Consider the following 27,506-nt stretch of genomic DNA (forward strand, 5'->3'; position numbering starts at 1 on the left):
GAGGGGAGAGGGAACCAGCTAATGGGGTGGGAGAGGTTGAAAATATGAGAGGGCGTAGATGGAGCAGGTCCTTAAACAGTCACAGGAGAGGGAATTTGGTGCACTGGTAGAGAAATTTAGACAATAGGGACTTCTCCCATTCTAACAGGAGGGAGAGGGAAGGATAGGTATGATTGGGGGAAGGTCTGGTGGCAGAGGGCTGAGGGCAGTTTTCTGTTGTTTACTCTTGAGTAGGGAGATAATGGGGTTGGAAGTTTGAGGTGAGTGGAAGTCTTAAAATGGTCACTGGACAGAGTGGAAGAGTTAACCAGAAAGGACTAATGAACCATGAGGTTAGAGGTACTGCTGCTGTTTCTGAAGTTCCCTCCATGGACGTTAAATATGAAATCAGGTGAATCAAACAACGTAGCATAATCCTACTTGCTTTAGAAATTAAAGCAATGCCAGAACACTGGGACCTGTTCTGTTGTTAAACCTGGACTCAAATGACATTGGTTTATCAGGACAATTTTTGTGCAAATTTAGAAGCTGTTGGTGTCTGAGGGGAACAAAGACCAGAGGACAATACACCTAGCACACTTGACCGAATGCCCAACCAGGGCTGATTCAAGATTCAAGTCCTTTCAAGACTAAGCATGGGGATGTGGACTCTCAGGGATAAGAATGAGACTACTTGGCTTTTCTCCACTTGGACAATTCCAGGACAGTGGAAGCCTATGGATGAGGATAGAACAGTACAGTTAGTTGCAAAGACTCACAAAATGTGTACTGGTACTTCCAGAAGAGTTCCATCTAAACACCCCACCCCCACCCCCGACACACACAAACACCCCTTCTTATGAGAGAAGCCAAGTGTAGCCCTGGGTTATAGATCTGCATGAACAAAATATCTGCTACCCCTGCCTGAGAGATATCACTAAAGCAGAAATGACAGTGATCTGAACCGCTGATCCCCCCCAAACAGCCACCTATCTCAGACCTCATCTAATGTTTTCCTCCACCTACTCCTATCCCCCATCTTACAACTAGAACTACCATGGAGAAGCCCCTTGCTCCAATGAATACTCAACAGTGGGACAGTTTCTAAGCCAAGGCAGAAGCATCTAGCAACAGGGGCTGGAGAATGAGAAGACATAATGTAGGGGTGTGACAAATATCCTCCAAGCAGATCCCCACTTGGCCTGACTTGCCAAGTCAGGTGTTTGAAGCTATTCTGGGAAAGCCCTGTCCCAGATTCAGGATTAGGAAGGCAAGGGACTGGAGCCTCCTAGCATCAGCCCCTCAGGTTCCCTCAGCTCATTTTTAGGAGATGCTACAATCTGAGTCAATCAACAGAATAAAGAACATTTATTCTCAAGCAGAAAAAAAAAAAAAAAAAAAAAGGCAAAATTAGGTAAAACTACAGGGAGTTCCTAAGAACCTGACATCTATGTCTAAGACCAAGAAAAACCTGAAGACCCCTGAAATCTACAAGTTGATGAAGAGGGGCCAAGTCCCTGCTTGCAAAGGCGACAGGCCTGAAATCCTACATGCTGTGTATGAGACTCAACCCTGATGCATCTGTTTTTTCCAGACCTTCCCTTTGGGTTTCTCCCCAGAGTTATTTTGTACAGTGGATCTTTTAGAGCCACAATCCTTTTTGGAATAACAAGTAGGCATGAAACCCTATCATTCTTCCTCTGTGATATCCCTCCAGTCCCATTTCTTCTTTTGTGCTTTTTCAGTACAACCAATGGTATCCTGGCACTTGCTGTGTGATGGGACCGATGCAATCCTCTTCAAACTGTGTTCTCAGATGCCCGCCTTTTCCAGCTCCAATGTATCCTACGTACGTCTGCTGGACACTCCTCCCAACCCCACCAATTTCATAACTGCCTTTCTGTGATTTAACAACCTTTAATTCACTACTAAACTCAAATACTGTTCAATCAAGTTTTCGTTTTGTATCAAGACTTTTCTCTGCTTATGTGGCAAGTCTGCTGTCCATACTGTATTTCCAGTATGCTAGGTTTATTCTGGAGAAACTTAGTTTTAATATTACTTTCCCCTGCCTAGGGCACTCTGTCACTTTTCTCTCAGAAGCAAACTCCACTCCTTTATGAAATCTTCTCTGGCCTCAGAATTCCTTACCTTCTGAATACTAATGACTCTGAAACTGCCTTCATGTTAAATAATAAACAAGATGGAACAAAGGGAGAATACCTGCTTCCAAGACCTATTTGTATTTCTTCCCTAGGACTAGAAAAATTTATGTAAGGACTTTGTACTGGCTGCTGCTTTCTTTCTAATTAGGTAGCCAGTGTTCACTGGTTTACCAGCAGGAAAAAAAGGAATGTGAGGAGCCCTCTGGCAACTGAGTAGGGCCCTTGGCCTATGGAGACATTGCAACTGTTTGTGCTGGAGCAGTGTCAACTCTGAAATGGAACAGTAGTATCAGGTGATGACTAGCCTATGAAATCATAGTTGTCTCCACTTAGACATGATTAATACCAGCAACCAAAAACATAATGTCTTCTTATACTCATTAATGTTGTCCTAGTAACGTGTACTTCATAATTAAGTTCAATTAACATCAATAACAAATACATCAACAATTGACTAATTTTTATGCATACAATGAATGACACTAAAAAAAAAAAAAAAAAAAAGCAATAAAATCCATTGTTTATGGATGATGAACATATCCAGAATCTTCCATTGGGCCAAAAATCTCTTTCTGCTAAGGTTGTTTCTCTATTGTAGGACATATCATTTCATACATGAGAACTTACTAAAGTGAGTAAAAGAAACTCTGTGGACTGAAGCTTACCATGGGCTCAGTACATTTTCAACAGATCATTGATGGCTCAAGATAGCACATGGTCACAGAGGCAGCTGTTGGCCACTGAGCCCTGGAAGCCAAGCTCTGGCAGGGATGAATATGGATTGTGAAGGAATCCATAACAGTGCGTCTTACCTTTTTAAAAGACACTTCTTTGGGAGACCTCTCTGCAGGAAAATGCATTTAAATGCTTCATAGATTCCATGAAACCCATCCAGTGAATTCTTAGGGGTTTGGACCAATTAAGAACTGTTGACCTAGATTTCTACCAGATAACTAGTTACTCCTACTCTTGAATCTGAACCATATCCCTTCCCATTTTGTTTAGATTTAGGGCTACACAGTAGACTGGTTATACATGTTGTGAGAAGGTGGGAAGGAAATCAGCCTGCAGCCTTGTGAGGAGTCTATACTCCTTTAATTATTGCCTTTGTTTTTAATTGTTTCAGGGTTGGTCCACAGCACTGCAGGAGGTGGGAGACATAAAATTTCTTCTTACAAGAAGACTCCCAAGGTGGGTCAGAGTTGGCCAGAAGCCCAGAGAAGACTCTATAGTCAAATGCCAACTGGGGAAATGTAGTAGGATTAGCAGTCTGTTGGTCTCTGCAGTATCTGTAATGTCAGATTAAAGGAACCATCTGGAGGCTGGCATTGGCCCCTTCCCTTCCCAGGTAACCAATCTGGTCCTAAAACACAGAAACACTTAAAAGGATAATCTGGGATTGGAACAGTTCTCATCACAGAAAATCCTTCTTCCAAGCCTGGGCCTAGTTCTGTATCGAGGTCAAAGAGCTGGAGAGAAGTCCTTTTTGCTGGAGTTTCAGTTTCATCTCATCTTTGCTCTGTGACTCTGTGGGTACCATCAGCCTTGGCCAGGTAGGAAATGTCGATTACTAGTATTTGCTCTAACTGTTCTACACAAAGATGCTCAGTAAGAAGGAAGCCAAGTCCTTGGCAGTTACTCCTGCCTTACGCAGGTAAATGGCTAGTCCATCTAGTCCCTTATTGCATTGTTTGTATTCCAAGAACTGTGAGCTCAGACTTTCAGAATCCCTTTACAATCAAGACACCAAATATCTGAAATAATTCCCAGCTCTGAGAAATTTGCCTTCCGGGATCTGGAGACAAAGCCATTGCTGATCACTTGTAGAACTGCCTTGAGGCTGGTCATTAGCAATTTGAAGCCATAATTTTCACTGAGGATCCAAACCTTAAATCACCTTTTATTTGCCTGGGACTATGAAGGGGTCAAGGTGACACCTGGGATGTAAAAAAGATGCTGCAAGTGCCTGTAAGCCCAGGCTGTGTGGCAAGCTAGGGCCACCACCACCTCTCCACTATGACTTTACCACAGGCCTTAAGCACAGGCAATGGACCCACTGGTAATCAGATGTGCACTATATACAGACTGCACCTGCTGATGAAAACCACGAGGTCGTGGTCCTGCAACACAAACCTGCATACACCAAAAGCCCCAGGTTGGCATTTTGGTCCATGCTGTGGGCAACAGGGCAGGCGGGACTGACAACACTCAGATAAGGTGCCCCACCCTCAGCTCACAGGCCTCATGCCATACTCCAAACATGATGGCTGGCTTATCACCTATCTTACTTGGGATCTCTCTCTGTCTGTCTCTGTGTCCCTCTCTCTCTTTTTTTTTTTTAACATTTATTTATTTTTGAGAGAAAGGCAGAGTGCATGCAGGAGAGGGGCAAAGAGAGACAGAATCCAAAGCAGGCTCCAGGCTCTGAGCTGTCAGCAAAGAGCCTGATGTGGGGCCCGAATCCACAAACTGAGATCATGACCTGAACTGAAGTCGGACACTTAACCGACCAAGCCATCCAAGAGCCCCTATCCGTGTCCCTCTTCATCTCTATTCTGTCTGGACGCTGGTCTTAACGCTACTGGCCAGAGAATAGGCAGGGGCTGCTGCAAAGATCTTGAACAAGTGATTAGCCACAGCATCTAGATGGGGAAAATGCTGGCCAAAAAAAAAGACAGAATTTCAAAAGGTAAATTTCTGTGTATTCACGCCTAATCTTCAAGAGTTGTGTAAACAATTTTTTTCTACCTTCCCCCATCATTTGCACAATTTTTGTCTAGTCCAAACGTAATTTAAAATGAGGTAGGTAGTTTCTCTCTCCTCTGCCTTCTCTTCTTTGTGGCGACTGTCGAGCCTGTGCCGTGAAAGCACCAGTCTCCCGTGCGGGGGGAGCACCAGGGGTGGGCACTGGTGACTGACGGAGCTTCTCAGTTGGCTATTTTCTCAATCTCATCCAAATCATCTGTGTCCAATCTTTCTATTTTCTTATCTGGGGAGAAAAAGAGAATTCACAGAGACATCAACACGGGGCTATCATGAAAACACACACCTAGGGAAGGGACAGCACAGCAGGGAGGGAGGAGGCAGACAGGTTTCTGCCCCCATGCCAAGCCCCTGGCCACAGCAAACTTTCATGAAACCCCACGGGCTCCTGGTGCCTGAGCACGGGACAGAGCCCTAGGCCCTTCAAGCCTGGCCAAGGGGGCGCTGTTGTTCGAGTTCCTGACCTGAACTCACCAGGTGTGCTCTTCGAGAACTTCCATATTGTAGGAAAGGAGGGGAATGCGACAAGGACAAAGGCCTCTCGAGGAGGCCCCAGGAGAACCTGCCCCTCTAAGGAAAGGGCCCTGGCAGGGGACACTCCCAGGCACTCACTAAAATGCTCCTGGATTCTGTTCAGGATGTTCATGCTGTGCTTGCTGTCGACCATGTTCACTGCCAGGCCCCTCTTGCCAAAGCGGCCCGTGCGCCCGATCCGGTGCAGGTAGGTCTCGTTGTCCGGGTTCCCATCCTTGTCCACGGGAAGGTCAAAGTTGATGACGACAGATACCTGTTCAACATCAATACCTGCACGAAAGAGGGGTGGAGTCAGGACGGGAAACAAAAACCACCACCCGCCAGGCGAGGCTGCCACACGCCAGCATCAGGTGGAGGAAGAGTCTGGGGCAGGCCAGCTCTGGGATCCGGGGACCGGGGGCACGCAGCAGAATCCAGAGGGAAAAACAGAACTCTGGCAGGTGCTAACAAAATTATGACATCGCCAGAAGAGCCTCTGCTAGATACAAGAATCTGGAGATGCGGCCGAAACTTCACTAGGGGCCCCCAGGAGAGCAGGCACCGTTCACTCTAAACCAGTCACTGCCTGTTTCCTTCCACCACATCAGGACTCCTGGCTTCTGTGAACGTTCTCATCTGCTGGGGGAATCCAGCCTCTCCCAGAAAACAAAGTCAGCGCCAACCCCAGCTGGACTCCCCGAACCATCTGAGCGTCCCGTGCGGGAGCACTGCTCTCGCCATCCGGAGCCTGGCGAACAGGCACATTCTGTGCTCACCGCGGGCACACACGTTGGTGGTCACCAGCACCTTCTCTTTGCCCTCTCGGAAGCGCTCGATCACCGCAGCCCTCTGCTCCACCATCATTTCGCCGCTCAGCAGAGCCACCTGGTGGCCTTCTTTGGAGAGCTCTGCTGCCAGCCAACTAGCCGTTTTGCGGGTCTGGAGTGAAAAGAATGGTTTTAAATGGAGATACCTATAAAAATAAAAACAAAAACAAACCTGCAAAAAAGTGGCTTGTTTCCATTAAAATACGTGAAAGCCCGCTGAGTTCAGCCACCAGGGTAGGCTTACCGATTTTACAAAGACAATTTTAGCCATGTGAATTTTTTTGGATGAATTACTTAAATCATCTTAGTGTTCAGCTGGGAAGAGTGTGGTAGGAGCCAAATATCTTCATTCTCAAATAGTCTATATTCTTAATGTTATATAATCATTTCATTGGATGTTATCTGGAGTTTTTCCCAAGGTGTGTCTAAGAGGTGGGACCAAAGAAAAGTTCAATGCTTCACAGTCTTTCCCTCATAACTCATTATAGTCTGAGAACAATATGCCCTGGGGCAGGTGGAGGTGCTTCATCATTTCCTTTCTGGCCACACAGAGGACACCCAGTCCTCCTCAGCACTGAGGTGGAGCTGGCTGAAGGGAGGGCCAGGCACACCCTCCAGTGGAGCTCCTCCCCCGGCAGGCCTGCTGCTGCCACTGCTACTCACGTGGCAGAAGATCATGGCCTGAGCAATGGTGATGGCCCCGTAGAGGTTACACAAGGCCTGGAACTTCTCATCTCGGTTATTGCACAGGACGTAATACTGCTTGATGGTGTCCAACGTCTCCTCCTCACGCTTCAGTTTGATAATGTTTGGGTCTGGGACCACTTTCTGGGCAAATTTCCACACAGAGTCTTCAAAGGTGGCAGAGAAAAGCAGCATCTGGCAGTTCCTGGGCAGCATCCTGCAAGGGAAGACCCAGGTATGTGGCATGACCCCGAGTCTTTCCCTGGGAGGAACAGAAGACAGCCACCCCAGGGTTGGATGCTCTACACGCCGGGGAAAGAGGCAAAAGGGAGGAGAACAGCAGGGAGGAGGCAAGAGCAGCCATGGGACAGGCAGGGGGCTGGTGTTAGATTCCCTAAGTCTCCTTCCTCAACCCATGGTCAGCGCTGAGGAGCAAATGGCCTATCAAACAAATGCTTCTGGAAGCACTACAGTAAAGAACCTGATAGGAGCAAGAAGAAGTGTTTGAAGTAAAAGGAGAAGATGCTGTAGATCAGGAGGCTGAGACGTTCCTCTTGGCTCAAGAGTTCCTACCTCTGGATGCGGATGCTCTGGTCTTGGTGGCCCTGAGTAGCTATCATCACGTCAGCCTCATCCAGAACAAACACCTTGATCTTCTTAGGATCAATGAACTTGAGCTTGGAGCACCAGTCCAGAACAGTCCCAGGGGTGCCAATGACAATGTGTTCACTGATCTTCTGACCTCTTTCCACTGTGGAGACAAGATGTTTTCCGTGGGTATTTCCATGGAAAAGCCTGCTTTCCTCTCTGAGAAAAATCTAAAGCTATGATGTATTTTAATGCAACTGTTTTTATGTTTGCCTTACTGTTTTAAGGAAAGGTTATGATATCACTACAGTATTTAATAATGCTGAACAGATAAGGTAAGGATATACACAGTGAGAAGATGAAAGCCTCTTCAGTAGTGTTCTTTTCCATTCTCTGTAGTCATCCAGTTCTCTTTCAAGGAGGCTCTGTCGTTATCTTTATTTCTTCTCTGTCAACATCATTCCCCCAGCCCAGGATGGCACTTCTCCCAAGCAGACTTTCACAGCACTCTCTCCAGTGCACTCTGTCCCTCAGCTACCTTAGCATCTACGTCAAGCCGGTTGCCTCTACGCACTGTCTGTCCGGGTCAGTAAACAGGATTCATCATGAAAGGCTTTGCTTTCCCAAAGAAACACAAAATGCCTCTATTAGATAAAGTGCTTCCCCAGACAAGGCCTGGTGGACCATGGCATGTTCTTGACTGTGTGTGCAGTCTGGAACTTAGAAGATTTGGCTCTTCATTTTGAATTAGATGACACTTATAATTTTTAGCCCTTTGATTACAGTCTTGACCAGACACATGCAAGCTTCCTCTAAACAGCCAAAATTTTGCCCTAATGTGAATGTTGAGTCAATTCAAAGCCAACAAATGCCCCTTCTTACTTCTGTTAAACAAACCAATTACAGCCCCCCACAAAAGTTATTCAGACTCCTCTGCCATTCTAACCCAAATTGAAAAATTTTAAATGTCTTATCATCTTTCACTAAATTTTATAATCTTATTTACTTTTTAGAAACAATTTTAAGTTGGTATTATGACATTGTACACTGAGTAGATTTCTGTAGTCACAGTTACAGGTTAGTGGTAAAGATTCACAGGACTTAGCCAAACTTTCAACAAGACTTTTTTTAATTACTTAAATATTGTTAATTTGTTGTATAACAAAAGTAGGAAACCTGAATAAGGGGGGGAAAAAAAGCTCCAAACCAAAAAAAAACCTCTTAAATACAGAGAACAAACTGGTGTTTGCTAGTGGGGGGGAGGTGGTAAGTGAGGGAAGGTGAAATAGATAGAGGGGTTATCTTTTACATTTAATCCACTTATCTTGATAAGCATTGAGAAAAATAGAGAATTGTTGAATCACAGGGGTGCCTGGGTGGTTTGGTTGGCTAAACGTCTGACTTCGGCTCAGGTCATGATCCCAGGGTTTGTGAGTTCGAGCCCCACATTGGGCTCTGCACTGACAATGCAGAGCCTGCTTGGGATTTTCTCTCTCTCTTTCTCTCTGCCTCTCCCTCACTTGTGTGCTCTCTCTCAAAAATAAAGAAACTTAAAAAAAAAAAAAGAATTGTTGAATCCTTATATTGTATACCTGAAACTAACAGCACTGTACGTTAATTACAATTAAAAAAAATGAAATGCCAGAGTTAATTGTTCATATTCTAGAACATTTTTTGTTCTTCTAATGACATTAAGAAGAAACTAGGCAATTAAATCCAAAATGTGCAACATTTTATAAGCAACTGGTCTGGCCTGTTCAAAAAGTCAAATGTACTGGGGGAGGAGAAGATGTAGGAACTATTCTAGATTGAAGGAGTGCATATCCACTAATTTGATCTTGGTTCAAAAACAAAGCAGCCACAAAGAAACACTTTTGGGGAAAAATAAAATGGACTAGATACCAGTTCTTAGAGAATCTGCTAACTCTCTTGTGATAAGGGTTTTGTGGGTATGCTGAAGAATGTCCTTATTATGAGATGCACGCTCAAGTATTTAGGAATAAAGATCCACAGCATCTGCAATATACTTTCAAATGGTTCCCCCCCAACACACACACACACATACAGATAAAGTAAATATGGCAAAGTGCTGAGTTTTTGAATGTACGTAAAGGGCACGTGTGTTATCTTTATTATTTCACCTACTGTGTATGATTTGAAATTTTTAAAATGGAAGTTGTTAGGGGAGCCTAGGTAGCTCAGTCAGTTAAGTGTCCGACTTCAGCTCAGGTCATGATCTCACGGTTCATGAGTTTCAGCCCCGTGTCAGCTCAGAGCCTGCTTGGGATTCTCTCCCTCTTTCTCGCTCCCTGCCCACCCCCCTCACTTTTGTGCACGCTCTTTCTCTCAAAATAAATAAACTTTTAAATAAAATAGAAGTGGTTAGCCTAATGAATTAGAATCACATATTCATACTCACATTTATTGCCTCGGACAGCATAAGCTAGCTTCAGTTCAGGGTAAAATTTGCCCATCTGTTCAATCACTTTTCCTGTTTGCAGGGCGAGCTCATAAGTTGGGGAGAGGCACAGACACTGGCAGGGAAAGAGTGTACAGTGAGATCTCAAGGGCAGTGGGGAACTACCGTCAGGACTTAGTTATTCCTCCAGCTGACGCTGAAGAAGGGTATGTAAATTAAAGTGCACACCATTTGATTTTTTAAGTTGCAAAGTCATAAGCTAGAATTCTGAAGGGTCAGAACTCTGACTGGGTAAAGACCGTTGAAAATAGCTATTGGCCACAGGAATATAAAAACTCCCATATGAGCAAGGATCTGAAATTCCAGTTGGAGATTAGCTTCCTTTTCACTTACTCAGAAAGTTCTCAGAACTTTCCAAAGGATGATACTTTCTTGCAAGCAGAGGTGCCAAGTCTGTCAGCAGTATCCCAGAACTGGCAAACCACGGAGAAAGAACAGGATGTGTGTGGCTACTAGAAAATCAGCCATATTGCTTGTGCTCCACAAGGGGCTCTGGTTTATGTAAAAAGTAATAAGCACCTTGGCTTTTATTCCATCAAATGTAATTTCTAGCTACATGTTAGCAGAAAATCCAAATTTACCAAGCCCTTACCTGGGGGTATCTATTTGCAGGTTCTACTTGGCTGAGCATGGCCAACACGAAGGCAGCTGTTTTACCAGTGCCAGACTGAGACTGGGCAATTAAGTTCTGTGGGCTGCACAAGAAAACAAACTGTTTAGGAGTGTAAATCTCAAGTATTCTCTTAGTAAGCACAATGAAGAATAAGGCTTAGTTTACAGAAGGAGGCTTTGATTTCCGCAGTGGAGTTACACATCCTAGCTCCACAAACAAAGCACCACAGAGAGAAGACTACGGTGGGATTCAAAGCACACTCTGTATCTTTTATTCTTGACACAGCAGCCAGTGAGTGATTCTTTTAAAACGTGAGACCGCTTATGTCACTCCTCATTTCATTCAGAATAAAAGTGAAAATGCTTCTGTGTTACAATCTGGCTCCCTAGTGGTTCTCTGTTCTCAGCTCCTGCTACCTGCTCCCTTAATCACCTACTCCACCACAAAGGCCTCAGTGCTGCCCCAAAAGCATGCCAGCCATGCCCCCATCTCAAGGTTTCTGCACTGGCTATACTCTGCCTGGGGCAACTGTTCCAGGTGACAACATGTCAACTCTCCTCTCCTTCAAGGCTTTGCTCGCACATCATCTACTTGATGAGATCTGACCCTAACACTTGATTAGAATTGTAACCTACTTTGAAATACCTTAAAGAATGATGTATTGGTGGGTAGATATGTGATGAAGTATAATAAAATGTTAGTGACAGACTCTAGATGATGGGCATATGGGTGTTCACTATAAAATCCTTTCAATTTTGTTGTAAGTTCGACAATTTTCATAATATAAAGTTGGGGGAAAACTGCAATTCGTTTCCTTGGTATTCCTCATCTCCCCTACCATGCTCTGTTTTTCTCTTTAGCATTTGTCACCGTTTTAACTTTTATTTATTTTAGTACATTTATTTACTGAGAGAGAGCAAGAGAGAGAGAGAGCCAGCGAACGAGTGGGGGGACAGAAGATCCTAAGCAGGCTCTATGCTGACAGCAGAGAGCTCAATGCAGGGCTCAAACTCATGAACCATAAGATCATGACCTGAGCCGAAGTCAGACACTTAACCAACTGAGCCACTCAGGCGCCCTATCACCTTTTTTTAAAAACAGCTTGTAAATGTACAATTCAGTGGCATTAATTACATTTAAAACTTATATCTTTTAACATGCTATATACTGTATATTTTATTTATTTTTAATAAAAATAAATGATCTATACTCCAGAGTAAGCTCCTTATATAGGGCAGGAATTTTTGTCTGCTTTGTTTAATGTATCCAAGGATCTACAATAGTATCTGTTACATACCTGTACTCAATACATATTTGTTAATGAAGAATAGTACTAGATAGTTCTCTTAGGTCTCTTCTAACATTGATGATTTAAAAATTGAGCATCTATGAAAGCATTAAGATCTCTAGGGGCACCTGGGTGGCTCAGTCAGTTAAGTGTCTGACTTCGGCTCAGATCATGATTTTACGGTTCATGAGTTTGAGCTCCACATTGGGCTCTGACCTGACATTGCAGAGCCTGCTGGGGATTCTCTCCTGTCTCTGCCCCTCCCCTGATCTCTAAATAAATAAATAAACTTAAAAAAAAAAAAAGATCTCTAAACACAAATGACCAATGTGAAACAAATATTCCATTTATTCATCTCTATGTTCAAAGTGTCAAGCTAAAAAGCAACATTATTCATCATGAAAAAAGTCACTATTATGACATGGAACAAAGAAAACGTTAAGAAAAATACAGACCTAAAATATCTTTTTTTTATTTACTTATATTTTATTATTTTTTAAGTAGGCTTCATGCCCAGTGCAGAGCCCAACGCAGGACTGAACTCACAACGCTGACTTAGTGACCTGAGCTGAGATCAAGAGTTGGATGTCTGGGGTGCCTGGGTGGCTCAGTTGGTTAAAGTCAGGTCATGATCTTGGCTCAGGTCATGATCTTGCAGTTTGTGGGTCTGGGCCCCACGTCAGGCTCTGTGCTGACAGCTCGGAGCCTGGAGCCTGCTTCAGATTCTGTGTCTCCTTCTCTCTCTGCCCCTCCCCTGCTCACACTCTGTCTCTCTGTCTCTCTCTCAAAAATAAACATTAGAAAAAAATTAAAAAAAAAAAAAAATCGGATGCTTAGCCAACTGAGCCACCCAGGCACACCCCCAAAATATGTACTTTTAGACCATAGGAAAAGGAGTTTCAGGATTTAAATTATATGCTCCATAATTTTACATAATCATATATAATGTAGGGATTTATTTTTATAAAGAGTTCCTCATGCTCTCAAACCTTGTTTCTCAAAATGTGGTCTGAAACTAGCATCATCATAATCACTTAGAAGCTTATTAGAAAAGATGAACTTTAGTCCCCACCTCAGATGGAGACTGAAATGAGAATCTGTATTTTAATAAATTCCTATGAGATTCATATGCCTATGCAAGAGTGAAAAGCACTGCACCAGAAAACAACTGGTAATTACCCTATTCTGGTCTTTCAGAACACTGGTTTTTGCCTGTTATATTTGACACAATAAATTTTATACATCCATCTAATGAAATCATAGTGTATATGAATGATAAATGTTTATTTATCAACATAGAAAGATGATCATCTAAGTTTTCTTTTTTTATTGTGTGTTTCTAAAAAAATTTTTTTAATGTTTATTTATTTTTGAGAGAGAGAGGGACAGAGCACAAGCGGGGGAGGGGCAAAGAGAGACAGGGAGACAGAGAGTCCAAAGCAGGCTCCAGGCTCTGAGCTGTCAGTGCAGAGCCTGATGCGGAGCTTGATCTCATGACCCTAAGATCATTACCTGAGCCAAAATCAAGAGTTAGATGCTTAACCAACTGAGCCACCCAGGTGCCCCTAATTAAGTTTTTAAAAAGCATTTGAAGATTTTATATGGTTCCATTTTTTAAAAAAGGTATAGGGGCACCTGGTGGCTCAGTTAATTGAGTGTTGATTTCAGCTCATGTCACGATCTCATGGTCACAGGATCAAGCCCCTGTCAGGTTTTGCACTAGGTGTGAAGCCTGCTTGGGACTTGGGATTCTCTCTCTTCTCCCCCTTTACCCCTTACCCAACTGCACACATGATAAAATAAAAAATAAACTAGCTATAAAAAAAAAAGGTATGGGACGCCTTGGTGGCTTAGTCGCTTAAGCGTCTGGCTCTTGATCTAAACTCAGGTCACGATCTCACCGTTCATGAGATTAAGTCCCACATCAGGCTCTGCGCTGACAGCGTGGAGCCTGCTAGGGATTCTCTCTCCCCACCACCTCTGCCCCTCCCCTGCTCGTGCACTCTCTCTCTCAAATAAATAAACATTATTAAAAAAAAAGGTATAGCTATAGATATGTAAGTTTACATAAAAAAGTCTAGAAGTCTCTAAATGTTAGTGAGGGGTGGAGACTACAAATGATTTTTATTTTTCCTTGTTTTCTAGCTTTTCTAAAATAAGCATGTATTACTAGTATAGTTTTAAAAAGTAATATGATTTTTAAAAAATGGAATATTAAAAAGGGGACAGAGTTGTATCAGGACACATACGGCTCAGCAAGCATCAAAGGCAATGCATTCTCTTGTATCTTGGATGGACGGTTGAAGCCCATGGCATAGACTCCCTGGAGAAGCTGTGGTTTCCTAGGAAAACAGTTAAAGATGAAAGTCACTGTCTCTTTGGTTGAGGAAAGAAGCCAAATATCTGAGGGATTTCTTTTTCTCTTTCTTACTGTTGTTACACACATTTTATTTACAACTAACAATACTTGAATTATGTGAAACTGAGCACAATTCACATTACCTGGCAATTTTACTTAATAGCCCAAAGCAGCTAAATTCTTTTATTAAACTTGTATTAGCTAAAAATGTTCTGCTGTGATGAAAAATACATATATAATAGGACTAGGATCTCTATCTAAACACAAAGGGGAGAGTCAGAAAGTAAACAAATACTCACAGCCGAAGCTCCTCAAAGGACTTCACAGAGTAGAGCGGGGAATTTGGGTCCCGCTGGAGGACTTCCACTTGGTTCGTGTTATCGACAAGGTTGCTTCTGATCAGCTTGTTGAGTAAAGACTGGGCAGCTCTGTCTTCTGTCAGGAAAAAAAGAGCAAAGAATTTTATTTTATTTTTTATTATTTATTTTATTTTTAATTTTCATTTTTTTGAGAGCAAAGAATTTTAAAAGGCCATGAAATCCACCATGAATTCATCTGAATTTACTTGCCATTGGCATTTTAAGCAGTAACATGTATTTGTACTAGGACTTTATCATGCAATTCGGCCTCATATCCCTCTCCAGGATCTATTCCAAACAACTCTCCTTTCTGGAGGTTATCTATTCTTCCTATGTGTACCTAAGTATTTACTCCCCAATCTATGCTCAATAGAAAATTAAAAATTATTAGCTTAACAAACACATCACAGCAATAGGAAAAAAACCCCAGAAATTAACAAAGTTTATATTTTGATATCACATAAGCTATTTCTATCTTGTTATCTATGTTTAATATGTCCAAATATCATTAACTTTATTAGATAATGGGGATGCAACTTAAAATTTCTTTTATAATACCCTGTACAAGATAATCATTCAGGGAATATTTCCTGCTGCTGGAGTCCATCAGTGGTTCAAAATAAAATTTCCCTAAAATGTAAACAATGAAAATTCTTTCAACAACTATGTTGAACTTTTATTAGCACTGTGACTCCCATTAAAGTCAAACCAAGTTGGGCATAAAAACAAAGCCATGTAACAATCTATTCTCTTAAGACTGTAGAACCTTGTGGGTATAGCTCTAGGCTGTGTTACCTTTCTCTTCTTCATCTGCCTTCTCTGAATTAGCATTGGTCTTGACAACAGCACCTTTATCAGACACAAAGTGGCCGTCATTCAGTATCACATCCCATACCCAACAGCTGAGACAATTCAAATTCTATGAGACACTAGAAATGTAAAGGCCTGGGGAGCAGAAAAATAAATGAGGAAACCAAGCCACAGATAAAAACATTTTATTGTTCCTAAATAAATAAAGGTATGAAACAATGTTTCTAACATTTCAATTCTTTCCTATTCCAAGTCCTCTCACTATACCTCAAACAAATGTGACTTTCCCTCATATCATCAATATTTCTGAAATGTTATAGAAAGATGATCACAGCAGGCAATGATCACAAACCACCTTGATGTTCAACAGAGGAAATCATATTTCATCAATATATACACGCTATAATGCCATTAGGATTCTATGTATATAAACTATTGATTAATAGAAATGCATATTCAAACAATGTTGTCGTTATCAAAAAATATACAGAAAAAGATTGTAAGTAAATTTGGAATGAGGTTAATGTTCCTATTCCCTCCACCCCGCCAGTAATTTTAAGTACATCAACAAAAATTTAATGGATTTTTGGTAGATATGATTTTAGATAATGACAATAGTTTAATTCTCAGGTTGCTCATACTTTGCCTCTCTCATCTCAAATTGAGGAATATTTTGAAAAAACAACAAATAATCTTTGGCAGTATATTCTCATGGACAGCAATCAATTTGATCACTTATAAGTCAATTAGGCATCCTCATGCTTATATTAAGCACAGTACAAAGCAAAACAGTCCAGTTTAATTCCCAAATCAAACAACTGCCAGTATCTGTCAGCCCCCTTCCTGGTACATATATAATTTGTTTTCCAGACAGTTGTTATGTCACAGCAGAAATACTAAAGGAAATCACATGTGCTTTCAAACTAGCTTTTACTCACCATTGGCTTCTGGTTTGATTTTCTCTTCCTTAAGATGCAAGTTGCTCAACTAAATGGAGAATACGGAGAGGGGGGGAAGTGTCAGGAAAATCACTTAAAAGATTGTGAATCAACAGAGCCTCCCCAATGAAGCTAGGGAGAAATGAGCCACACTCAAGACCTATTCATTAGGTTGTTCTGCTGGGCTCCTTTTGTTGACTAAACGAGTGAGAATAAACAAAATGTCCCATAAATACAGCAAGAGAAAAAACCTGGTTACACAACAGCTCAAAATCCACACCTCCTAATTATAATCCCTAGAGAGAATTATAATTTGTGAGTTTGCTTAAGGCCCTTATTACAAAGACTCTCTCAGTAGAATACCACTTGAGTTGTCATTCTCTTGTATTACAAACAGGAAATTTTAAAAGATACTGGGAGATGCAGTCACACTTCGGACAGAGAATATCAGGTGGGAGGGCTGCAATGAAAAGCATCTGTGGGTAGGCATCAGTTATGTTGCAAGATATGTTTGAGCCACGGGACCACAACATGCCAATATGCATCCTCACATTCAAGATTTCCTTGTGATGGAAGTCTGATATATGTCTATTTTTTAGTGTTTGTTTATTTTTGAGAGAGAGAAAGAGAGCAGAGTGTGAGCGGGGGAGGGGCAGAGAGAGGGAGACAAAATCCAAAGCAGGCTCCAGACTCTGAGCTGTCAGTACAGAGCCCAACAAGGGGCTTGAATTCACGAACCACGAGATTGTGACCTGAGCCAAAGTTGGACGCTTAACTGAGCCACCCAGGTGCCCCTGGAAGTCTGATATTTTAAACTGAAAACAATCTGGGGCGTCATAGCACACTGTATAATCAAAATACCTAGCAATCTGAAGTGGGAAAGCAAAGAATTCAAAAAAAGAATTATTAGGACTTTGATCAAACACTATAAATTTGGCAGGACTTATCTCCTCTATTAGAATGAAAATACACTTTTATTTGTCAATTAAACCTCAGTAAAAGCTGGGTGGAAAAGAAAATACCTTAAAGACAGGAATGTTTTTTATTTTTACTTGATCTTTGGATCTAGCAGAAAGCAGGTGCTCTAACCACAAAATATTAAGGGGGCTTAGGACATCATCTAGTGAAGGGTGAAAGAATGAAAATGGCTACTTTTTAAGAATTTGTTTAATGTTTATTTATATTTGAAAGAGAGAGAGAAACAAAGTGTGATGGGGAACGGGCAGAGAGAGGGACAGACAGACACAGAATCCGAATCAGGCTCCAGGCTCCAAGCTATCAGCACAGAGCTCAACGCAGGGCTCCAACTCACAAACCGTGAGATCATGACTTGAGCTGAATTCAGACGCTCAACTGACTGAGCCACCCAGGTGCCCCAAAAATGGCTATTTCTTAAAGTGCCAACTATACCAGCAATTCTTTATGTTTTGAGGTTCATTCTGTCTTTCCTCTAAGTCCAAGAAAGGGGAAAGGCAAGAGAGGAATGAAACAGTTGTTTATTTTGATGGGTGGTTAGTTGGGATGGAGGAACCTCACTTCTCTATTGTTGCTAACTGAAAAGGGAGTTTCTGGTGTCTCTGTATGCTTTACTGTTAGGGGATGGAGAAGTGGGGGGGGGGGGGGGAGGGACACACTGGAGAGACTGGCAAGAAAGGAAATTGTCATAAAGCAGTAAAAATCCTTCATTAATTCCACATGACAGCAAACACACCAACAGACAGTCAATATGAAGCAACCAGTGCAGCATATGATGTATGGCACCGTTCAATGTATTTGAGTCTTCTCTAAAGCACTCCTCCATACCCTGCCAACAAATCTAGTTCAAGTGTAGTATTCAGGGCTGTGGAGAGGGAGAGGGATAGAGACTGGGGGGCAGGGGCACAGAGACAGACTGCTTGACTTACTGGCAATATTTAAACAGTTAATAGCACTCACTCCTAGGGTGATAACTGCTAGCTACAACAAATGATAGGGCTGAGGTACAAATGATTTAAGTATTAGAAACATCTAGGGGCGCCTGGGTGGCGCAGTTGGTTAAAGCGTCCGACTTCAGCCAGGTCACGATCTCGCGGTCCGTGAGTTCGAGCCCCGCGTCGGGCTCTGGGCTGATGGCTCGGAGCCTGGAGCCTGTTTCCGATTCTGTGTCTCCCTCTCTCTCTGCCCCTCCCCCGTTCATGCTCTGTCTCTCTCTGTCCCAAAAATAAATAAAAAACGTTGAAAAAAAAATTTTTTAGAAACATCTATTACCCTAAAGCATTTTAATTATCAATGATAAAAAGAACAAACCATTCTCTTGCTAATATATTGTTCAAATGGAAGTTAACAGAGTAAATAGTTAAAATAACGGAAATGCAGGAAAAGTTGGTAGCAACAATGCAGGAAAAGTTGGTAGTAACAGATGTATCAGGATTCTGGAGAGGTTCCAGCAGAATCTAAAAACATACCCGGGGGTGGGGGGGGGCCTGGGTGGCTCAGTTGGTTATGCATCCCACTCTTGATTTCGCTCAAGTCATTATCTCACATTTCGTGAGACTGAGCCCCACATCAGGATTTTTACTCACCCTCTCTCTCTGCCCCTCTCCTGCTTGTATGCTCTCTCAAAAAGTAAACAAACAGGGTTGCCTGGGTGGCTCAGTCGGTTGAGCGTCCGACTTTGGCTCAGGTCATGATCTCACGGTTTGTGAGTTCGAGCCCCGTAGGGCTCTGTGCTGACAGCTCGGAGCCTGGAGCCTGCTTCAGATTCTGTGTTTCCCTCTCTCTGCCCCTTCCCCGTTCATGTTCTGTCTCTCTCTCTCTCTCCAAAATAAATAAACATTCAAAAAAATTTTTAAAAAAAGTAAATAAATAAACAAACAAAAAAAAAACCTCAGCCCTCACTTGGCTCTAAGGACCTCAAAGCCTATAAAGCAAGACCGTGAAGGATGGATTACCCAGTACAGTGTCAGTGAACTGAACAGTGAAATTTATATTAAAAATACAGTTAGTTTAGGGGCATCTGGATGGCTCAGTTGATTAAGCGGCCGACTTCAGCTCAGGTCATGATATCGCAGTTCATGAGTTCGAGCCCTGCATCAGGCTCTGTGCTGACAGCTCAGAACCTGGAGCCTGCTTCAGATTCTATGTCTCCCTCTCTCTCTAGTCCTCCCCTGCTCGCATTCTGTCTCTCTCTGACTGATTTAATAAATCAACATTAAAAATGATTTTTTTTAATAAAATAAAAAAACACAGTTAGTTTAGATACCTTCCTTTGCTCTATTTACTTGGACCAAAAAGGAGAAACAATTTTCTGATGCAACTTCATCACAAACCATTTTGAAATTAACCAAAAAGCAAAAGAACAAAAACATCCACTTTGTAAGATCCACATTCTTTCAATGCCTTTATTATTTGTTTTTAAGATGTGTTAAAATAATTGAAAATTGTACAGTTACACATTGCATTCTATTCAAAAGCACTTGAGAAAGGATTCTTGAGACAGAAGAAGGAAGATTTAATGTCAAATGAACTATACTGAATAGAGATTGTCTTCGGCAAAATGGTGAAGTCGAGGACTTGAGTCATACTCATCAGTTTTCTAATCTGTTTGCCCTCCTGTAAATTGAAAAGAAGTCTCCAACGGAACAGAGGGGAACAGAGTGGAGCCACTGAAGAACAAGGAAATAAATATAAATAGAATCTAATTTTTCTTATCTAAGATAAATAAGGAATGAAGCTTAATGAATATTTAAAATACAGTAACCCTGTACTATACACATCACTGTCACCTATGTCACACAGTACCTGTGGTGATCCTCAGTAGCAGTTCCATAAGGCAGAGGGTAACAGAGGTGTCTTTACTCGTTTGCTCAGTGTTAGAATATTGTGATCTAATTTACCTGTGCACAGTTAAGTAGATTCACAAACCTTATCCAGGCTCAACTAACTAATCCATACAATATGGGCAAGTAATTTAAAAGATTCCTGCAAAGAAACTGTGCATTATAGATAATGATAATAATGGCTATTACACATGTAGGACTTGTAATAGGCATGTCCATAACCCAATGAGGTAACCTGATTATCTTCATTTTACAGATGTGGAAACTGAGGCACAGAAAGGTTAAGCCATTTGCCCAAGGTCACATAACTAGTAAATGATGGACCCAGAATACAAAAAAGGCTAAGGGTTTGGTTTGTTTTTTTAAGTTTATTTTATTTAGAGAGTGACAGATAGTGAGTGGGGTAGGGGCAGAGAGAGAGAGAGAGAGAGAGAGAGAGAGAGAGAGGTAGAGAGACACGGACAGAATCCTAATCAGGCTCTGCGATGTCAGCACAGAGCCCATTTAGGGCTCAAACCCACAAACTGGGAGATCATGACCTGAGATGAAATCAAGAGTTGGATGGTTAACTGACTAAGCCACCCAGGCACCCCAAAAGCTAAGGTTTTAACCTCTACACAATGGTGCCTCTCATAGATAATACTATTCTCATAGGAAATAATCATTTTAGGGGCAGCTGGGTGGCTCAGTCAGTTATGCATCTGACTCTTCCAGCTCAAGTCATGATCTCACAGTTTGTGAGATCGAGCTCTGCGTCGCACTCTGCACTGACAGCACAGAGCCTGCCTGGGATTCTCTTCCTCTCTCTCTGCCCCTCTCCTGTATGCACTTGCTCACTCTCTCAAAATAAATACATCAACTAAATAAAAAAAGAAAAGAATCATTTTAAGGATGATACAATGGTGCAGCCACTTTGGAAAAAATGCTGACAGTTCCTCAAAAGTTAAACATAGAGTTATTATATAATCCAACAATGCCACTTCTAGGTGTACACCCAAGAGAAATGAAAATACACGTTCACAGAAAAACTTGTACATGAATGATCATAGCCAGCATTATTCAAAATAACCAAAAAGTAGAAACAATCCAAATGCTCATCACTGGACATTGATGAAGGGATAAACAGAATGGGATACATCTAGACAACGTAATATTTTTTGGCAATAAAAAGGAATGAAGTACTGACACCTGCTGCAATATGAATGGACCTTGAAAACATTATGCTAAGTGAAAACAGCCAGACACAACAGACCATCTATTGTATGATACCACTTATATAAAATGTCCAGAATAGACAAATCTAAAGAGACAGAAAACAAGTCAGCAGTTGCCAGAGAAGGGTGGGGAGAACGGAGTGACTAAAGTTTGAGGGAACTTTTTGGAGGTGATGGAAATGTTCCACATGCTGATTGTGGTGATGGTTACACAACTGGATGCCTTTGTCAAAATTCACAGAATATGGGTGAGTTTTACTATACGTAAATTATATCTCAGTAAACTTGACTTAAAAACTTTAGAGGGCCAGGGCGTCTGGGTGGCTTAGTCAGTTAAGCGTCCGACTTCAGATGAGGTCATGATCTCACAGTCGTGAATTAGAGCCCCGCATCGGGCTCTGTGCTGACAGCTTGAGCCCGGAGCCTGATTCAAATTCTGTGTCTCCCTCTCTCTCTGCCCCTCCCTCCCCTGTTCATGCTCTGTCTCTCTCTTTCTCTCAAAAATAAACATAAAAAATTTTTTTTAAACAAGCAAAAACTTTATAGAAGGCCAGTCCAAGAGATCCAACATTCAACTAGTAAGAATTCGTGAAAAAGGAAATGAAGAAAAATAAGGGAGAGAAATCAACAATGAAAATTTTCGAGAAAATTTCTCATAACTTAAGGACAAGATTTTCCAGATTGAAAGGACCCACCCAGTGCCCAGCAAAATGGATGCAAACAGATCCATACCAAGACTTATTATCATGAATTTGCTGAATAATGGAGACAAACAGAAGATTCTTCAAGCTTACAAAGGGAAAAACAGGTCACATCAGGAGTCAGAATGGTCTCAGACATCTCTATAACCAATAAAGAAATCTAAAAGGCAATGACACAATGCCTTTAAAATTTGGTAGGAAATTAATTTCCAACCTACAGTTCTACATCCAGGCATATTATCCAAATGATAGGGCAAAATGAGATATTTCCAGAAATTCAGTAGTATCTTAAAAATACTTACTTCCCATACACCTCCAGAAAGCTGATGGATGGCTCCACCAAATCAAGAAAGATGAGAGGCACCTGAGTGTCTCAGTCACGATCTGGCTATTACCGAGTTCAAGCCCCTCGTCGGGCTCTGTGCTGACCGCTCAGAGCCTAGAGCCTGCTTGAGATTCTGTGTCTTCCTCTCACTCTCTACCTCTCCCCCCGCTCACTCTTTGTCTCTCTCTCTCTCTCTCTCTCTCTCAAAAATAATAAAATAAACATTAAAAAAGAAAGAAAGAAAGAAAGAAAGAAAGAAAGAAAGAAAGAAAGAAAGATGAAGAGAGGGGATACAAGAGGAGTGAATCCCCAGAATGAAACTGAAGGGAAATCTGCCCTGTTTTCCTCCAGACCCCAAAATGAGTTCTGTTCTGAACATAGGGAGAACTAGTCCAAAATGAAGGAGGCTAAAAGACGTGGGGGAAATTAAATTAATAGAATAATGTGTCTGAACATCCTGAGATAATCTTAGACAATTAGCAAATAGCTTGGGGTTGAGTTGGTGATAAATACAAAGAACATGAAGAAAAACTGCAAGGCAATTATAAATTCCAAGGAAAAACAAAGTTTTAGAGGAAAGTAAAAGTATTCATAAGTTACTAATTATAGAAACATGAAATACTGATCTAACTAAAATTACAATATAATGAAAAGGTAGGGAATGGGAAAGTGTGCATGTGTGGTGGAGAAAGGAGGATGGAGGAAAGAATCAAAATCAGTAAATACCTAAAACTGAAAACTCAAGAACTAGCAAAACAAATGTGCTATTTAGGGAACAAGGAGGTCAATGATGTAAATCAGTTTCAAGAGAACTATTAGTTGTCTCTGGGGAGGAAAAAATTGGTGGTGGTGGAACCAGTTTTTAAAACTATTTGACTCTGAATTATGTGCTTATAAATTATTATCAGTTATAAAAAGTAAGACAAAGTCCTTTTTCTCAAGAGATTCACAGAAATAAGTACTAACAAGTAGGTTCAAAGCACTATCAGAACTTAGAGTGTTTAGGTGGGAAGAATGAATTCTACATAGTCACGTTTAACTCCTATCTTGTTTACTGTGCATGAGGCCCGGAACAAAAGTTAAGGTGATCAGAAGAGGATTTACTGACTGCTGGGCCTAGTAAGTCGATCATTCATTATCACTAAGCATGCTGAGGAAGCACACAAAGATGAGTAAGCCACGGTCCCAGAGTCCAGGAAGTTCAAAATCCAGAGATGGAGAATGACACAAAGGTGATTATAATCCAAGGTTGGGAGTGGGGGGGTGGGGAATGCAGTCTACAATCAGTCTTGATTCAGGGAAGACGGGCAGGCGGCTGAGCTCTTCATGCCTGGGAGCACTCACCTGCTCTTATGTAACCCAGGAGGCGGATGGATAAACAAAGCCGCTCAAAGTCCAGGCTTCATCCCCACACGCACTCTATATCCATCCTGACCAAAGTAGCAACTGTCTTTCCAAGGGAACTGATCGTCGGTCAAAACTGACCCCTAACCCTTTTATGGCTGAATCTAACTCACCGACTCGGCCGCTGCCTCCTGTTCATCCACCGCCAGGGCCCATGAGTCGGTGGCCATGGTCCCAGGCGCCGGTGGGACGCTGGTGCTGGCGGATTCGCTGGCTGGGGAAGCGCGATCGTGGGCTCCGTGGGGTCGCAGCAAGCCCCGCTCCGGCCCCACAGAGGGGGAAGTCATTCGCTTTGGCGCTGGAGACCGGAAGCGGCGCGCCACAGTGACGTCGGAGTCCGCGCCGGCTCTCCCCTCGCCCACTTCTAGCTGCAGCTTCCGTCGCTTTCGGACCCCCACCCTTACCTCTGCTTAGCTCACGTTTTCTTATCTAATGTCCAGAAACACAGACTGAGGTAGGTAGTTGTCTGAAAACACCTAAACTTCTGCCAACTGGCTCTCCAACCCACGAGCAAAACCACATTCCCGCCCAGCACGCTTCCACAGCAGCTCACATAGATTGTATCAAAACAGAGCCATTACAGATACAGTAGTCACCAAAATGCATATTGAAACAAGGAGATCTTCAGGTTGTCATTTCAGTGCCCAGGTGTTAGGAATCAGCCATGTCAAACGCCATTTGGTTAAAAATTTGGCAGACTAAAAGAATTACACCTTCAAAAAGACTCAAGGAAGGTGCTAGGGAAATGTGTTCCAGGTAGAGAATCGAAACAAGAAAGAGCAAGGAGGTTTGTGTCTGAAGGACACAATTTCTTTTCTGTGAGTATTGACAAGAGCCAGGGATGAAATTGGTAGGAGGTAGATGCAAAGGGCCATGCAAAGCAGCTTGAGGAGCAAATGAGTTCATTCCAGGAAACTCTTCCCTATCTGGCATGACTTTTGGAGTTAGCTGTGCCTGGTTGGAATCCCAGCTCTCCCGTTTAAGAGTTGAATGATTCGGAGAATTTTTTAAAGAAAAAAATATCTTGGGCTTTTAGAAGAGGTAAAATAAGGATTAAGTGTGACACACGCTTTTTCCCCTAACTGGAAACAAACAAGGTCCTCTTCCCTTATTACTTCACTAGAAAGAAGCTGGCATTTTCCTGCAACCTGAGAAAACGAATCCCCATTTCTCTCTCTTTGCCAATATTCCACTTAAGTAAATTAATTTCAAGCAGTAGCAGGCTGTAGAATTTTACCTGTAGAGTATGAGTAAGAATGTTCAGGACATGGTAAAGTATTTCTAGGCAATACCCTATTTGCCATGATTCTTTTTCTTCTGCAACCTTTAGGGTTAATTTGGTGAAGTTTTTTTGGAAATCTATAGGTGAGGATGTGCAAAAAGGAAAAGGCAAACACATCCAGGGAAGACATGACCTACATCTCATCATGTCAGAAGCAAACTTGAGAAAATTTTGCCAGCAGAATTAAATTGATCACAGGGCTAAAGGAGGTTAACAAATTGTTTTAAAGTATAATGAGATTAAAAACAAATCCAGGGGCGCCTGGGTGGCGCAGTCGGTTAAGCGTCCGACTTCAGCCAGGTCACGATCTCGCGGTCCGTGAGTTCGAGCCCCGCGTCAGGCTCTGGGCTGATGGCTCGGAGCCTGGAGCCTGTTTCCGATTCTGTGTCTCCCTCTCTCTCTGCCCCTCCCCCGTTCATGCTCTGTCTCTCTCTGTCCCAAAAATAAAAAAAAAAAAAAAAAAAAAAAAAAAACAAATCCAAAGTGTAGGACTGTATATAATAGGATACACTTGTGCAAAAAAATACCTCATATATGCTTGTACATACTATAGAGAATGAGATACAAAACTGCTAACAGTGCCTGCTTCTAGTGAGGGGCTCTAGAAATCTGGGGTGGGAGAAGACTTACTTTTCTTTGTGTACACTTTATCCTCTGAAATTCATTTTCCATGTGCATATTTTCTTTTTAAAGTTGTGAGTACTTCAGGCAAGAAGGGGAATAATACAATAAACATCTAGATTCCCACCTAGGGCTTAATAAGTAAAACAGTTAACATTCGATTGAAGCCCCCTGTATAGCCATCCCAAGAGACAGCAGCTCTCCTAAATTTGGTGCTTATCTTTCCCATAAATGCTTTTAGCATGGGTTGCTTTTCTCTATTAAGAAACAACCCCCAAACTTAATTAGCGTCAGGATTCTAGACTGTCACCATCCCACACACCAGCACAATGGGAGACAACTGCTAAGAAGCAAACTGGTTTCCAAAGTGGCGCATAGAGAGAGGACCCAGGGTCATAAGAGCAGCTGGATTTGAATTCAGCCTCCTGCATTTGCTCCCATGTGACCTTAGGCAGCCTCCAACTCCTCCGAAATTATGGTAAGTACCCACTGCACGGTTCAATTATTCAACTAAGGCTTTTGGTCCAGTGGCTGGCTTATGGCGAAAGCTTGACACATATTAGCTATAATTACTATTCCTGCCCCTCCAGGGGTGAGAGTGAGGAACAAGCCTAAATGTGTTAAAAAGGGTCTCATTTCTAACCTCAAAGATACTCACATCGCCCACGGGTAGGGCTGGCTGAAAGCGCCCCAGGGCGCGGCCTCGGATGCGGCCAGCAGCCCCAGCCATCGCCGTTCAGCAGGGCGGTTACCTCGGTCAACGGCCACTCACTGCCCCAGCCTCATTGGCTGACGTCTGGTTCAGCCAGCCAATCAGCGGAGGGGACGGCCCAGCGTCGGGCAAGCATGCCCAGGTACCTAGGGGCCCTAGGAGCGAAAGACAGTCTAGGCTCCAGCAAAGGGCCCTTTGTGTATTGAACTTTGTCATTTTTTTTTTTTTGCTGAATATCCAGCTCCTTCCTTCGCTAGGCTGGAAACTCCATGAGCGCAGGGCAGTGTCTGCTTTCCTTAATGTTGACCTTCAGGGACTAATGCATAACAGACCTTCATTTGGTGAATGAATAGATGAGGAATGCCCATCCCCCACATAGATCAAACTTTTAAATCTTTATCTCTGAATAGGTGAAGAAGCTCATTCTCTCGTTTATGTCCTTGCCACTGCAAGTGTGATCTCCCTGCAGCAGTGTAGATATCAGCATCTATGGGAGCCCTTTAGTATTCAGAATCTCCGGCCTCACTCCTAGACCTACGAAATCAGGATCTGCATTTTAAGATACCAGGTGATTCCTTAACAACTTACACTTTGAAAACTATTCAGTCATTCCCATTTGTCCTGATAGTAAATAAATGAAAAATCTAAGTCCGTTTTATAGATTATATATATGTTAGTATATATTATATATAAATAATATAAATATATATTATATAAATTATATATATTATATAAATATATAAATTATATATAATATAAAAAAATAAATATATAATATAAATAAATATATAATATATATAAATAAATATATATTAAATAAATATATAAAAATATAAATATATATTAATATATATTACATTTTATTTATTTTTGAGAGATAGAGAGAGAGCACAACTGGGGGAGGGGGAGAGAGAGAGAGAGGGAGACACAGAATCCAAAGCAGGCTCCAGGCTCCCAGCTGTCAGCACAGAGCCCGATGTGGGGCTCAAACCCACAAACCGTGAGATCATGACCTGAGCCGAAGTCGGAAGCTCAACCAACTGAGCTACCCAGGCACCCCAATG

General features: G+C 42.1%; 1 protein-coding gene across 2 annotated transcripts; it reads right to left on the reverse strand.

The window, feature by feature from the left end:
* Positions 1 to 4,824: 4,824 nt before the first annotated feature.
* Positions 4,825 to 26,475, reverse strand: LOC132691323 (ATP-dependent RNA helicase DDX19B). 2 transcript variants are annotated; one of them, XM_078438970.1, is made up of 14 exons: positions 26,389 to 26,463; positions 25,740 to 25,863; positions 23,941 to 25,064; positions 16,366 to 16,414; positions 15,413 to 15,466; positions 14,558 to 14,693; positions 14,149 to 14,241; positions 10,591 to 10,693; positions 9,939 to 10,053; positions 7,505 to 7,682; positions 6,911 to 7,148; positions 6,197 to 6,359; positions 5,520 to 5,711; positions 4,825 to 5,133 (listed from the first exon to the last, which is right to left on the reverse strand). In XM_078438970.1, the coding sequence occupies exons 3-14, from the start codon at positions 24,112 to 24,114 to the stop codon at positions 5,072 to 5,074; spliced, it is 1,557 nt and encodes a 518-aa protein (XP_078295096.1). In that variant the 5' UTR covers positions 24,115 to 25,064; positions 25,740 to 25,863; positions 26,389 to 26,463; the 3' UTR covers positions 4,825 to 5,071. The 2 variants fall into 2 exon arrangements, with proteins under 2 accessions (XP_078295096.1, XP_078295097.1); XM_078438971.1 differs by lacking the exons at positions 23,941 to 25,064; positions 25,740 to 25,863 and having other exon boundaries at positions 26,389 to 26,475.
* Between the last annotated feature and the right edge of the window lie 1,031 nt (positions 26,476 to 27,506).

This window comes from Panthera onca, chromosome E2 (assembly GCF_046562875.1).
Source record: "Panthera onca isolate mPanOnc1 chromosome E2, mPanOnc1 haplotype 2, whole genome shotgun sequence".
In the NCBI taxonomy this organism is placed as follows: Eukaryota; Metazoa; Chordata; class Mammalia; order Carnivora; family Felidae; genus Panthera; species Panthera onca.